The sequence below is a fragment of the Babylonia areolata genome, chromosome 28, assembly GCF_041734735.1.
Source record: "Babylonia areolata isolate BAREFJ2019XMU chromosome 28, ASM4173473v1, whole genome shotgun sequence".
Taxonomy (NCBI): Eukaryota; Metazoa; Mollusca; class Gastropoda; order Neogastropoda; family Buccinidae; genus Babylonia; species Babylonia areolata.
This window is the reverse complement of record NC_134903.1, coordinates 11,542,294-11,557,293: the sequence shown is the minus strand read 5'-3', so window position 1 is coordinate 11,557,293 and position 15,000 is coordinate 11,542,294. Positions and strand designations below refer to the sequence as shown.

Below are 15,000 nucleotides of genomic sequence, written 5' to 3'. Positions count from 1 at the left end.
AGGAGGGGGAGGAGGAAGAGGAGGAGGAAGAGGATGAAGAGGAGAGTGGGTCGCCCTCCCCCTGCCCCTCATCCACCCCTTCCCCACCTCCCTCCTTTTCCCCCACCACCGTGCGACGACGAAGCCCCTCCTCCCTCTCGAAGTTCCACAGGTAGCCCGTCTCTTCCCCGCACGTGTACTCGGCGCGCACGGCTAGCCCCCAGCCCCGAGAGCAGACCGCCCTGCAGGTCTTCCGGTATGGGCGTGCCACCTCGCTGCAGTTGAAGCTGGTGCCCTCCCGCTCAGCCAGCTCGCTGCATTCTGTGGTTGGATGGTTGGTTGGTTGGTTGGTTGGTCATTTTTGTGTGTGTGTGTGTGTGAAAGAGAGAGGGGGGTGAGGGGAGGGTTGGGGGGGGGGAGGAGAGGTAAGAACGGGCGGGAGAGAGAGAGAGAGAGAGAGAGAGAGAGAGAGAGAGAGAGGGAAGGGGGGGAGGGCATTGTGTGGAGGTCACAGGCAGTACAGTTTCATTTAAACAGCGTGCGCACGTGTGTGTGTGTGTGTGTGTGTGTGTGTGTGTGTGTGTGTGTGTGTGTGTCTGTGTGTGTGTGTGTGTGTGTGTGTGTGTGACAGGTGGAGAGAGAGAGAGAGAGAGAGAGAGAGAGAGAGAGAGACAGACAGACAGACATACATACATACAGACAGAGAGGAAGAGGGGGGAGGAGTGGGGGGGAGGGAGAGTTATCTGCACACAGACATATATACAGACATAAAGGGGAGCACAACACAACACATCCCACCGTGTGGCAAAGAAAAAAAAAACACAAAAAAAACCACGACCACACAGCACAGCACAGCACGAAGAAAACAACACCACACCACACAGCACAGCACAGCATAACACAGCCCAGCACAGCACAGCACAGCACAGCACAGCACAGCACAAGACAGCACAAAACAGCACAAGATAGCACAACATGCACAGCACAACACGGCACCACACAGCACAGCACAGCATAACACAGCCCAGCCCAGCACAAGGCAGCACAAAACAGCACAACACAGCACAGCACAACACGGCACTTTACAGCACAGAATAGCACAGCACAGCACAGCACAACGCAGCACAGAACAGCACAACTCAGCACAGCACAAGACAACACAAAACAGCACAACGTAGCACAACACAGCACAGCACAGCACAGAACAGCACAATACAGTATAATACAGGATGTCGACAACACAACACAACACAACACAGCACAGCACAGCACAACACAGCACAGCACAAGACAACACAAAACAGCACAACGTAGCACAACACAGCACAGCACAACACAGGATAACACAACACAGCACAGAACAGCACAACTCAGCACAGCACAAGACAACACAAAACAGCACAACGTAGCACAACACAGCACAGCACAGCACAGCATAACACAGCCCAGCCCAGCACAAGGCAGCACAAAACAGCACAACACAGCACAGCACAACACGGCACTTTACAGCACAGAATAGCACAGCACAGCACAGCACAACGCAGCACAGAACAGCACAACTCAGCACAGCACAAGACAACACAAAACAGCACAACGTAGCACAACACAGCACAGCACAGCACAGAACAGCACAATACAGTATAATACAGGATGTCGACAACACAACACAACACAGCACAGCACAGCACAGCACAGCACAGCACAACACAGGATAGCACAACACAGCACAGAACAGCACAACACAGCACAACACGGGATAGCACAACACAGCACAGAACAGCACAACACGGCACTTTACAGTACAGAATAGCACAACACGGTACAGCATAGCACAACACAGCACAACACAGCACAGAACAGCTCAACACGGCACAGCATGGAACAACACAGCACAGCAAAGCACAAAACAGCACAACACAGTATAATATAGGATGTCGACAACACAACACAGCACAGCACAGCACAACACAGCACAGAACAGCAGTATACACCACACCGTACAGCACAGCACAGCACAGCACAAAACAGCACAACACAAGATATCGACAGCACAGCACAGCACAACACAGCCAAACACGGCAAATCACAGCACAGAACCACACATCACAAAACAGCATAGCACAGTGCAAGCGAAACAACACCACACAACACAACACAGCAAAAGACAGGACAGCACAACACAGGACAGCAATGCACGGCACAACACAAAACAGCACAACAGAACACAGCACAACACAACGCAACACAGCACAGTGCAAAACGGCACAGCAGGGCACAGCGCAAGACGGCACGGCACACCACAGCGCAACACAGCACAGCACAACACATCCAACCACAGCACAGCACAGCACAACGCAACACAATACAACACAACACAATACAGCACAACACAGCACAGGACAACACAACACAAGGCAGCACAACACAACACAACACAACACAGCCAAAGCCCCGCGCAACACAACACAACACAACACGAACTGTATCACGCCTTAAAATTAAAAATAATAAAATAAAATAAATAAATAAAAATTCCCCATGTACCTGGACACACGCTAGTGTGGCACTGCCCTGTCTGGTTGAAGGGCCCCTGGCACGGCCGGCCCCCATGGGCAGGGAAAGGCTTCGCACATGACCGCTCACGTGAGCGCATGCCGCCGTCACCACACGTGACTGAGCAAGGACTCCATGGGGACCATGGTCCCCACCCCCCGTCCACTGCTCAGAGAGAGAGAGACAGAGGGAGAGAGAGTAGGGGAGAGAGGGAGAGGGAAACAGAGACAGAGACAGGGGGAAAGGGGGGTTGTTACCCGCATAAACAAAATGCATTTTTTACACATTTACAAAATGCTAAACTACACAACATAGACCTGCATGTGGAGAGAGAGAGAGAGAGAGAGAGAGAGAGAGAGAGAGAGAGAGAGAGAGAGAGAGAGAGAGAGAGAGAGAGAGAGAGAGAGAGAGAGAGAGAGAGCAATGTGTGGAGGTCACAGCAAGACAGAAAGCAACCACCACTACAACTACCACGTCTGATTATCATTATCATTATGATGATAGTTGTTGTTGCTGTTATTATTATTATTATTATTATTATTATTATTGTTGTTGTTGTTGTGTGTCAGGTCAAATAGATATATCTGCTGCTGGTAACCTGGATCCCAGTACTACCTGTCACAGGGTCGAATTGCTGGCGACTAAACCAGCACCCCCACCAGTCCTCTCAGGAGGATAGTGAGGAGGGTGGCTAGACACCTTGGTGGAAATAAATGACCCATCAAAGAGCGCCAGCTCTGGAGAGCTACCTGCGTCCACCTAGCTAAGGGAGTAAACCCTGACAGAAAATTCGGTGCAGGGCTTCTAAGGCGGTTGGATGGCAAACTTTGTCACTTTCCGGCAGCTCCTGAGCCGCGTTGGCACCAAACCGTAACAGCCTTGCTGTTCCTTTGGATCTGTCAGCAAGGTGGAGAGGGGGGACAAGCTGCATGGGCAACAGCCTGTCTTCCATATTACATTGCCCAGGCTTATATCCGTCCGTCCATCCACAAACACCTTGCACCTACAACCTGGAGAGGACACTCCAGCTTTCCTACTAGCACTTGCGTCGGAACAACACGTGAAACAACAGTTACCGGTTATAAGTTAGCGCTCAATTGGCGTATAGCCGATGCCAGGGGTTGCTTTTGACGGTGGGAGGGACCCTCGCGTCCCACTGGACAGCTACCGCCCGCCCAAGCTGGGCAGCCCCCAGCCAGTTAGGGTGCTGTCCCGCTACGACCTGCCTTCTTCTATGGGTGTATGAAGATTAGGAGAATGTCCGACAAGCAGGTCGGAAATTTCCGCACCAGGCAAAAAGAAAACCAAGAAACAGATCAACAATGAAACTCAGGAACATTAATGGAGAGGGACTACACCTTCTTCTGGCAAGGAAAGAGCTCTGACGCTCCAAGAGAGCACAGAGTAGGCTTTGCAGTCAGGAACAGCCTGCTGAACATGATCGAACCAGGCAGCAGGCGGTTCAGAACGACTCCTGACTTTCTGCCTCAACACCTCCGAGGCTACGTCACTCTCGTCAGCGTATATGCTCCAGTTCTCCAATACAATATAATACAATACAATACAATACAACACAATACAATACAATACAATCATTCTCACCGGGACATGGGTCGGTAGCGCAGGAGACCGTCTCATTGGCTGAGCCGCTGCACGAGGCGCCGCCATGTTGGGGGGCTGGGCTGTCGCACTGACGCCGGCGAGCTCTCTCCCCTCCGCCGCAGGTAGCGCTGCAGCCGGCCCACTCGCCCCACGCGCTCCAGCCACCGTCCACTGTCACACGCAGCACAGAGAGGAGGGGTGTGTGTGTGTGTGTGTGTGTGTGTGTGTGTGTGTGTGTACTTTCTTTCTTTCTTTCTTTGGTTTAAAGTCTCTTGGCAAAAGCCACATTTGTGTTCTTGTGTTCTTTCCATTATGTTTCGTTCACTAAGAACAGGGGGAAAAAATCGTAAATTTGTTTAAATAGCATTTGTCATAATCATATACTCTACATTTAAACCCCCGTTGATTTAAAAAGACGTTAAGAAGAAGGCCAATCAAGGAGTGGGTGGAGCGGAAGAAATATAGAGTAAGATTATATTATAATGTTATTAACCACTTTACAAGTTGTTTTTTTTTTCCGTCTTGTAAACGGAAAAGTACAAGGGAAGAAATGTAGATTTTGCTCGTCGTGATATTAGACAGGAGGGAAATGTAGCATGTGCATGCGTGCGCGTGGGCGGTGTGGGGGTGGGGATGAGGTTAGGGAGCGGGCTGGGGGTGATGAAAAGAGGTGGTGACATGACTGAGACAGGGAAAGGAGACATAAATAAAGTTGTCAGAGGTTCAAAGGAAGGGCTGAGGAAGACTGGACTGACTGAAAGTAAAGGAAAAACATTCCTGTAACAGGATAATTCTATTATAAAAAAAAAAAAAAGTGTGTGTGTGTGTGTTTGATGTAATGTGCTATCAAAGCTGATTTTGCACACTACAGAGAGTGAGAGAGAGAGGGAGGGGGGGGGAAAGGGGGAGAGGAAGAGAGGGAAAGACAGAGATGGAGAGAGGGAGAGAGAGAGAGAAAGGGGAGAAAGAGAGGAATAAAGAGAGAGAGAGAGAGAGAGAGAGAGAGAGGAACAGGCAGATAGACGGACAGACAGATATACTGCCACACACACACACACACACACACACACACACACACACACACACACACACACACACACACACACACACACACACACAAGTTTCAAGTTTTAATTATCCTTTCACTCCTATTTGAGTATGGAGGATTACTGCAAAATAATATTTTCGTGCCTAGAGCAAACATTTCCAAATACACAACAATGTCACATAAAAGTTGAGAAACCACAAATGTCTTTTAACTCCAAAAGTATAGCTAGGCAACATTTGCAAATCTAATCATCTTACTTACAGCTAAAATGCTTTTTTTGCTTCCTTTGAGCATATTACAAAAATTAAAAACCGATTTCGGAGACAAATATTTTTTAGGAACATACCTATTTCGTAGCTGATCATAATTGGGACATTCCATTATAAAATGAAACTCATCACCAATCACAGACATGTTACAAACCTTACAAAGCCGTAACTCTCGTGGTATGCCTTTGTGTCTCGCTGTTTCTATTTCCAGCTTATGATTACTACTTCGAAATCTGAAGAAGCTGATAACGTAATTATCAGGCATTTGACATATATTTTTCTCTGCCAAATCCATTTTTGAAATTTCAATAAAACAAACATTTACTACTCGCCTCTAGAGCATGTACTCCATAGATTTTGAAAACTATCTCTCAAATCAATGTTGACATTATTGCAGAAAGTTTCCCTCTCCAAGAAGAATTGAGCATCCCAAACACGGTCATACCCTGTTTCTATCACACACACACACACACACACACACACACACACACACACACACACACACACACACACACACACACACACACATACACACAGAATAAACAGAGACACAGAGACAGCGGAGACTCGAACCTGAACACACGCCCTCCTCACACGGTCGTTCCTCCGAGGCAGTTCCGGCACACTGTCTGCCGCCGTTGGCTGGCAGAGGGTTGTTGCAGAGCCTCTGACGGTGTTGCTGTTGTTGCTGCTGCTGTTGTTGTTGCTGTTGTTGTCCCTGACATGTGGTCGGGCAAGAGGACCACTCTCCCCACTCCCCCCAACTTCCGTGAACTGCCGACAGGAAGACAGACAGACAGACAGACAGACAGTGACACACGCTAAAAACAGACTAATAGTAACACTTTCCCAAACCTTCCCAACTCCCACCCCCACACTCCTACACACCGCACACACTTTCCCAAACCTTTCCAACTCACACACCCCCACACTCCTACACACCCCACACACTTTCCCTGACCTTCCAACTCCAACCCCCATCCCCTCACACACCCTCCCTACCACGAACCCCACCCCCACACCCCACCTCCCACACACCCTCACGCACCCCTACACACTTTCCCTAACCTTCCGAACTCACACCCCCACACCCATACACACCCCACACACTTTCCCTACCCTTCCCAACTCCTACCCTCACCCCCCTACACCCCCCCCCGCCCCCCACACACACTTTCCCTAACCTTCCCAACTCCCACCCCCATCCCCACACCCCACACCCCACACACTTTACCTAATCTTCCCAACTCCTACCCTAATCCCCCTACACATCCCCCACACTTTCCCTAACCTTCCCAACTCCCACCACGACACCCCTACACCCCCCCCCCCACACTTTCCCTAACCTTCCCAACTCCCACCCCCACACCCCTACACACCCCACACTTTCCCTAACCTTCCCAACTCCCACCCCCACACCCCTACACACCCCACACACTTTCCCTAACCTTCCCAACTCCCACCCCCACACCCCTACACACCCCACACACTTTCCCTAACCTTCCCATCTCTCATCCCCACCCCTCCACACACCCTCCCAACCACGAACCCCACCCCCGACACCCCACCTCCCACACACCATCACGCACCCCTCCACACTTTCCCTAACCTTCCCAACTACCACCTCCACACCACAACACACCCCACACACTTTCCCTAACCTTCCCAACTCCCACCCCCACCCCCCTACACACCCCACACACTTTCCCTAACCTTCCCAACTCCCACCCCGACACCCCTACACACCCCACACACTTTCCCTAACCTTCCCAACTCCCACACCCCACCTCCCACACACCCTCATGCACCCCTACACAATTTCCCTATCCTTCCCAACTCCCACCACCAGCCCCTCACACACCCCTACACCCCCCACACACTTTCCATAACCGGCCCAAGTACCAGCTCCACCTCTACCCCCTACACCCCTACACACCCCACACACTTTCCCTAACCTTCCCAACTCCTATCCCCACTCCACCACCCCACACACTTTTCCTAAGCTTCCCAAGTTCACCCCCCCCCCCCCCCCCCCGACACACACACACACACATACACAACACCCCGCACACTTTCCCTAACCTTCCCAACTCCCATCCCTACCTCCCCACACACCCCACACACTTTCCCTAACCTTCCCAACTCCCCCCCCCCTACCTCCCCAGACACCCCACACACTTTCCCTAACCTTCCCAACTCCCCCACCTGTACCTCCCCAGACACCCCACACACTTTCCCTAACCTTCCCAACTCCCCCCCCCCTACCTCCCCAGACACCCCACACACTTTCCCTAACCTTCCCAACTCCCCCACCCGTACCTCCCCAGACACCCCACACACTTTCCCTAACCTTCCCAACTCCCCCCCCCCCTACCTCCCCAGACACCCCACACACTTTCCCTAACCTTCCCAACTCCCCCCCCCCCCCTACCTCCCCAGACACCCCACACACTTTCCCTAACCTTCCCAACTCCCCCCCCCCTACCTCCCCAGACACCCCACACACTTTCCCTAACCTTCCCAACTCCCCCACCCCCACCCCACCCCCCGTACCTCCCCAGACACCCCACACACTTTCCCTAACCTTCCCAACTCCCCCCCACCCTACCTCCCCAGACACCCCACACACTTTCCCTAACCTTCCCAACTCCCCCCCCCCCTACCTCCCCAGACACCCCACACACTTTCCCTAACCTTCCCAACTCCCCCCCCCCCCCCCCGTACCTCCCCAGACACCCCACACACTTTCCCTAACCTTCCCACCTCCCCCCCACCCCCCCCACCCCCCCCACACACACATACACCCCACACACTTTCCATAACCTTCCCACCCACCCACCCCCACACACACACACACTCACACACACACACGCACACTTTCTATAACCTTCCCAACTCCCCCCCCCCCCACACACACACACCCACCCCACACACTTTCCCTGACCTTCCCAACTCCCACCCTCATCCCCCCTCCCCACACACACACACCCACACACTTTCCCTGACCTTCCCAACTCACACCCCCACCCCTCCACACACCCACCCTACCACGAACCCTACCCCCACCCCCCACCTCCCACACACCCTCACGCACCCCTACACACTTTCCCTGACCTTCCTAACTCCCACTTCCACCCCTCCACACACCCTCCCTACCACCACCCCCAGCCCCCCGCCCCCTACCCCCCCGCCTGCACCCGCCACCTCCGACCCCCTACTCTCCTCCCTTCCCCAAACTATATACCTTTCTCCAGTTCACAGCGGGCACCGGATTTGTCTCCCTGACAGAGGCAGCTATACCCATCCTCCCCGCCCGGCACGCAGCGGCCACCGTGCAGGCACTGGTGCTGGTAGCAGGCATCTGGGGGCACCTGTCACATACGCACGCGCACACACACACACATGCGCGCGCAGGCACACACACACACAAACACACACACACACACACACACGCGCGCGCGCGCGCGCACGCACACACACACACATATACAACAACCAACACAACAACAACAGCAACAACACCAAAGACACAACCACCACCATCCACAACGCAATCAGCAACAACCGCAACAGCAACAGCAACAATAATAACACCACCACCAACAACAACGCCACCACCACCACCACCACCACCACTGACAACGACAACAGCTACAAAATCAGCGACAACGTGAAAGCATCTGCAACCACAACAAAAGCAACAGTACTACGAACAAAAGCAACAACAACTACAACAACAACAGCAACAACCAACACTACCGCCAACAACAGCAAAAATAACACCGCCACCATCGCTACCACCAACAGTGAAGTCAGCAAATGAAATGAAATTATGGTGCTTAGAGCCTCGCCGACCACTAAGGCCATCTCAAGGCTATCGCCGCGTTAATAACTACTACAAGGATAAAAAAAAAAAAATAAAAAAAAACAATTAAAACGAGTCACCACTTCAAACTTTCCACTCCAAAGTTAAAAAAAAAAAAAAACTTCCATAGTTTAAAACCTTCAAATCTGGTTAAAAATGTTCACTTCTTTTAAGAAGTCCATCAGCGCCCACGGAGGGACATCACGAAACAAAGTCTTCAAAGAAACCGCCGTGTAATGTCTGTGTCTAACGTCATGCAGATCTAAACAGTCAAGGAGCACGTGTTTCACGGTGAGAGGCTCATCACAGGGAATACATCGAGGGGCCTCTTCCCCCTTCAACAAGTAAGAATGAGTAAAAAAAGTGTGCCCCGCACGCAGTCTGCACAGCACAGACTCCTCCTTTCTGTTCTTCAACCCCGAAGGGAGGGTTTCTTTTAGGTCTGGACGGATCTGGAAGAGCTTGTTGTCCCTCTGGGTGTTCCACTCCTCTTGCCAAAGATCCTTAACGTAAGTGTTCACCTTCCGCTTCATGTCTGTGTATGGTACAAAGGATCTGGATAATTCTTTCTTTGCAGCGTTCCTGGCCAGCATGTCCGCCCTTTCGTTACCACGAATGCCAACATGTCCGGGAACCCAGGCCAACACAACCTCGTATCCTTTCTTCGTTGCGAGAGTAAAAGCTTCATAAAATTCCAGCAGTTTGGGATGAGTGATATTCCTGCAGGCGATCGCCTCCAGGGCTGACAAGGAGTCGGAAAAGATCATGAATCTCTTTTGTTTCGAAGAGAGAACCATTTTTACCGCCAGAACCAGTGCGGTCAGTTCCGCGGTGTATACCGAGCTGTCAGACAGGATGTGTTCCGTTGAGGGCCGGTCAGGGAAGGCAGGACAGAACGCAGATGCAGCGACTCCGTCCTCTGACTTGGAACAGTCAGTGAAGATACTTTGAAAAGTGGGGAATTTGTGGCAGAGTTCCGAAAAGTAAGTTCTGTAGGCCAGAGAACTGGTGGAGTCTTTACGGTACGAGGCCAGATCAAATCGGACCTCAGGTGTTCTAAAGGTCCACGGAGGGCTGTCAGGGAACTTAGAGAAATCTGAGATGCCTCCGACATCCAGATCGGCATTTTCTAATGTGGCTGAATGCGGAGTCCGAGAGGAGGTATGCAGTTTGGGTTGTCTTTAAATTTCTTATCGAAAGGGTTGTTGAATACAGCGTCGTAAGCAGGGTTTGTAGGTTCAGAAAACAATTTCAAATAATAGTATAGGGTCAGCTTCAGTCTGCGGTTAGAGAGAGGCGGTTCCCCCGCCTCTGCGTACAGGCTGTGCACAGGGGTGGTGCGGAAAGCACCTAAGCTGAGACGGAGCCCTTGGTGGTGTATAGGGTCCAACAGTTTCAGGTAGGACGGTCTGGCCGAGCCGTATACCACACTTCCGTAATCCAGTTTGGACCGGACCAGGGCTCTGTAGAGGTGCAAGAGAGTTCTCTTATCAGCACCCCAGTCCGTGTGTGCCGCAACTCGAATGATGTTCAGGGCTTTTTGGCAAGATATTTTCAGCTGTTTAATATGGCTGAGGAAGTTCAGCTTCTGATCAAAGACGACCCCTAAAAATTTGGCTTCCTTGACCGCCGGGATGGTGGATTTTCCCAGACGGATTTCAGGGTCCGGATAGAACTGGCGAAAGTTATGAAAATGAATACATTCAGTTTTGGAGGACGAAAATGTGAAGCCATTCTCCTCTGCCCAACGCTGGATTTTGTTGACGCAGAGCTGAAGCCGTCGCTGGATGCTGGCATACGTGCTGCCAGTTGCATATAAGGCGAAATCGTCCACGAACAACGAGCTGTCCGATCCCTTCTGAACGTGAAGTCAGCAATAACAGCATCAGCAACAATAACAACAAAAGCAACAGTTCTACCAACAGTAACAACAACAACAGCAACACTACCGTCAACAACAACAACAACACTACCGTCAACAACAACAACAACAACGACACTGACGTCAACAACAACAACAACACTACCGTCAACAACAAGAACAACTACAACAACAGCAACAATAAAAGCAACGTCACCACCAGTATTCCCCTACCACCCTCCACTCGACCTTGAGTGTGGTCTGAACGCTAGTCATTCGGATGAGACGATAAACCGAGGTCCCGTTTGCAGCATGCACTAAGCGTGCCACAAAAGGGTTGTCCCTGGCAAAATTCTGTAGAAAAACCCACTTCGATGGAAAAACAAATTAAAAAAAACAAACAAACCACAGGCAAGAAAAAATACAAAGAAAAAATAAAGGAGTGGCCGGGAGGGGGGGGGGGGAGGGGAGGCGTTCTCAGTGTAGCGACGCGCTCTCCCTGGGGAGAGCAGCCCGAATTTCACACAGAGAAATCTGTTGTGAGAAAAAAGAGAAATGCAATACAATACAATAGAATACAATACAATAGAATACAATACAATAGAATACAAAGTGAAAGCCGTGCCCCACAGGTGCCAGACCTGACAGGTGGTCCCAGACCAGCCAGGCTGACAGTGGCAGAGGAAGCCCCCAGGCCTGTTCTCACACTGCCCCCGAGGTCCGCAGGGCGAACTGAGGCACTCGTCCACAGCTGCACACACACACACACACACACACACACACACACACACACACACACACACACACACACACACACACACACACACACACACACAGAGCCATGCACACGCACATAGACGCGCGTGCGCACGCACACTTACATGTATACATGTATTTGCCGTCGAATATCACTTAACGATGAAAAGGTGTTTAACTAAAGAAAGAAAAAAAAATGAGAGAGAGAGACAGAGAGAGACAAAGAGACAGACAGAGAGAGAGAGAGAGACACACACAGAGAGAGGGAGACAGAGGGAAAGAAAGAGTTCTATAGACATAAAGCCTATATATATATATATATATATATATATATATATATATATATATATATATATATAATATCTATGTGTGTGTGTGCGTGCGTGCGTGTGTGTGTGTGTGTGTGTGTGTGTGTGTGTGTGTGTGTGTGTGTGTGTGTGTGTGTGTGTGTGTGTGTGTGTGTTCAGCATAATTTTGAACGACCAGATGAATCTTATCTTACTCTTTTTTTTTCTTCTTTTTTTTTCAGATTGTTATTGCATGATCACTATTTTTTTCATTAATTCTACACACACGGATTGATTTTACAATCATCATCATCATCATCACCTCCACCACCACCATCATCTTCATCATCACCATCATCATCACCACCACCATCATTATGACCACCATCACCATCACCATCACCATCATCACCATCAACATCATCATCATCATCCACCATCCATCATAATCACCATCATCATCATCACCACCTACCACCATCATCATCACCATCATCACTACCACCATCATCATCACCTTCATTACCATCATCATCATCATCATCATCATCATTACCATCATCACCATCAACATCATCACCGTCGTCATCATCACCATCAACATCATCATCATCATAATCAACATCATCACCATCGTCATCATCATCACCATCATCATCATCATCATCACCATCATCACCATCAACATCATCACCGTCGTCATCATCACCATCAACATCATCATCATCATCATAATCAACATCATCACCATCATCATCATCACCATCGTCATCATCATCACCATCATCATCACTGCTACTGACCGTCACAGCCACTGGAATGACGATGGTGCTGGGTCGGGGTGACCAGGAGAGGACGTTGTTGTTGCTGCTGCTGTCTGCCAGGGGGTCTTCAACGCACGAAGACCTGGGAGCCTGAATCTCCTCCTGGCTCCAAACCCTAGCCTCTGCGCGCATGCCAGACAGCAACGCTGGAAAAAAGAGAAACGTCCACCACAGCTTGATTGTGTGATTTAATAGAATGTGTGTGATAGACCATCAGAACAGCATATGAGGCGACTGATGCCCCAACCATATGGACTAGAATTTGGTTATAGTGGAGAGTGTCTTGCTCAAGTTGCATCCCAAAACTCTCTCAACCAAGAGGATTTTTTTGAGGACAGTCGGCGTTGGGATGGTTCCTAAAGGCCAACTAGCCCCCGAGGCTGCAACGCAAGGAGCTCATGCAATCTTACCCCCCAGTTTGAGAGTCATAGTACTTCATAAAAGACTGAGCTGTAAACGACTTCCCATTGTAACGGGGAAACCATAGATCATACAGCTCTCACTTCGATGTTGGCCCAAATGTACGCTTATGTCAATCTGTGATGTAAGCTGAGCATTGGATCCTGTATACATAAGATGTTAACATGCTAATACCCATAGCCCTTTTTTTTTTTAACGGCCACCAGGGAAGTAAATTCATATGCACTGTGCTGGCTTATCAATGCGGGGCCCAGTCCTATCCTTCTGCAAACCTCCCCTCAACACGAAGCCAAGTACCCATTCATTCATTAACGCCTGGGTGAAGTGAGGAAATTCGGAGTAAAGTGCCTTTGCTGGGGACACAGCATCATTCCGAAACAGGGCCTCACTGATACACACTGGATCAGAAATCCATCAGGCAACCGATTCTGCTTCGGCGCCTCCCCATTTAAAATGTGTACTGGAGTGAATGTGTGCGAGATATGACATCTTAATCTATAATGTTGTTGAATGCTTAGATTATTGTTACTTGATATGTCTATATTTGAATATAGTATGATAGTTTATGTCTGCCCTTTAACTGTGATTATAACAGATGCATGGTTGTGATTACTGTTAAGTGTGATTTACTCAGAGCTACTGCTGAACTGGATTATTTGTTCGTGCGCGCGCATGCGTGTACTGTGATTATTGTATGTGTGGCTCACTCCAAGTGGACATCTGAGCATTTTTGTCTTCCGTATACCTATTGAATGACTGGGATTAGCGTGTAATGTTTATATTGTTTGCATCATGAATTAATGTGTAATGTTTATATGCTTTACATCGTGAATTAATTTCTCTCATTGAGATAATGGGGTATTATGTAATCTGTAATCTGCCTTCTTTGTTCTGCACAGGTGACGTCACAACATGAGGAAGGTGGCGGAATGGTTAAGACGCTCATCAGCCAATACAGTGTCCGGACTGACTGTGTCCACTGCGTAAAGGTGTGGAAGAGAATGAAGTTCACTTTGTGCTTTGCTGTCCCGTGTTCAATGAAATTAGAAACCAGTTAATTCACCCAAACTATTATTGGCAGCCCTCCATGTTCAGATTCTCTATGTTAATGTCATCCACTAAGGAATCAGTTATCAAGCAATTAGCAATTTACTTATATAAAGCTTTCAAAATCAGAAGTACAATATGTAGTTGAATGATGTATGCTTGTATATGAATTAAAAAAAAAAGTTGGTATTTGTATTGTTTATACCTCTGTACAACTTGTCAATATCACCTCTTCATGAGGGGCCATGGCTTATATTGAATAAAACATCCGTATCCGTATCCCAAAAGTGACCAGAAAAAAAATAAAACCGAGCGACTAGTCATTCGGATGATACGATGACAAACCAAAGTCCCATGTGTAACACGCGCTTGGCGCACTGACAAAGAACCCACGGCAACAAGAGGATTGTCCAGGGGCAAAAATTCCGAAGAAGAAATCCACTCAGAAAGGTCCACATTCATTGTATGAGTATGCGTGCGTAGTGCAGA

The 15,000-nt window shown here is 49.5% G+C and overlaps 1 protein-coding gene across 1 annotated transcript in view; it reads right to left on the bottom strand.

Moving 5' to 3' along the window:
- Positions 1 to 64: 64 nt before the first annotated feature.
- LOC143301790 (uncharacterized) overlaps positions 65 to 15,000 on the bottom strand; it is an 82,674-nt gene continuing 67,738 nt past the window's right edge. The window contains exons 25-31 of the mRNA XM_076616181.1: positions 13,024 to 13,190; positions 11,819 to 11,928; positions 8,696 to 8,822; positions 6,025 to 6,225; positions 4,135 to 4,305; positions 2,524 to 2,697; positions 65 to 300 (exon numbers count right to left, since the gene is read on the bottom strand). Of these exons, the coding sequence (XP_076472296.1) occupies positions 193 to 300; positions 2,524 to 2,697; positions 4,135 to 4,305; positions 6,025 to 6,225; positions 8,696 to 8,822; positions 11,819 to 11,928; positions 13,024 to 13,190 (1,058 nt within the window). The 3' untranslated portion in view covers positions 65 to 192. The remainder of the gene's footprint in view (positions 301 to 2,523; positions 2,698 to 4,134; positions 4,306 to 6,024; positions 6,226 to 8,695; positions 8,823 to 11,818; positions 11,929 to 13,023; positions 13,191 to 15,000) is intronic.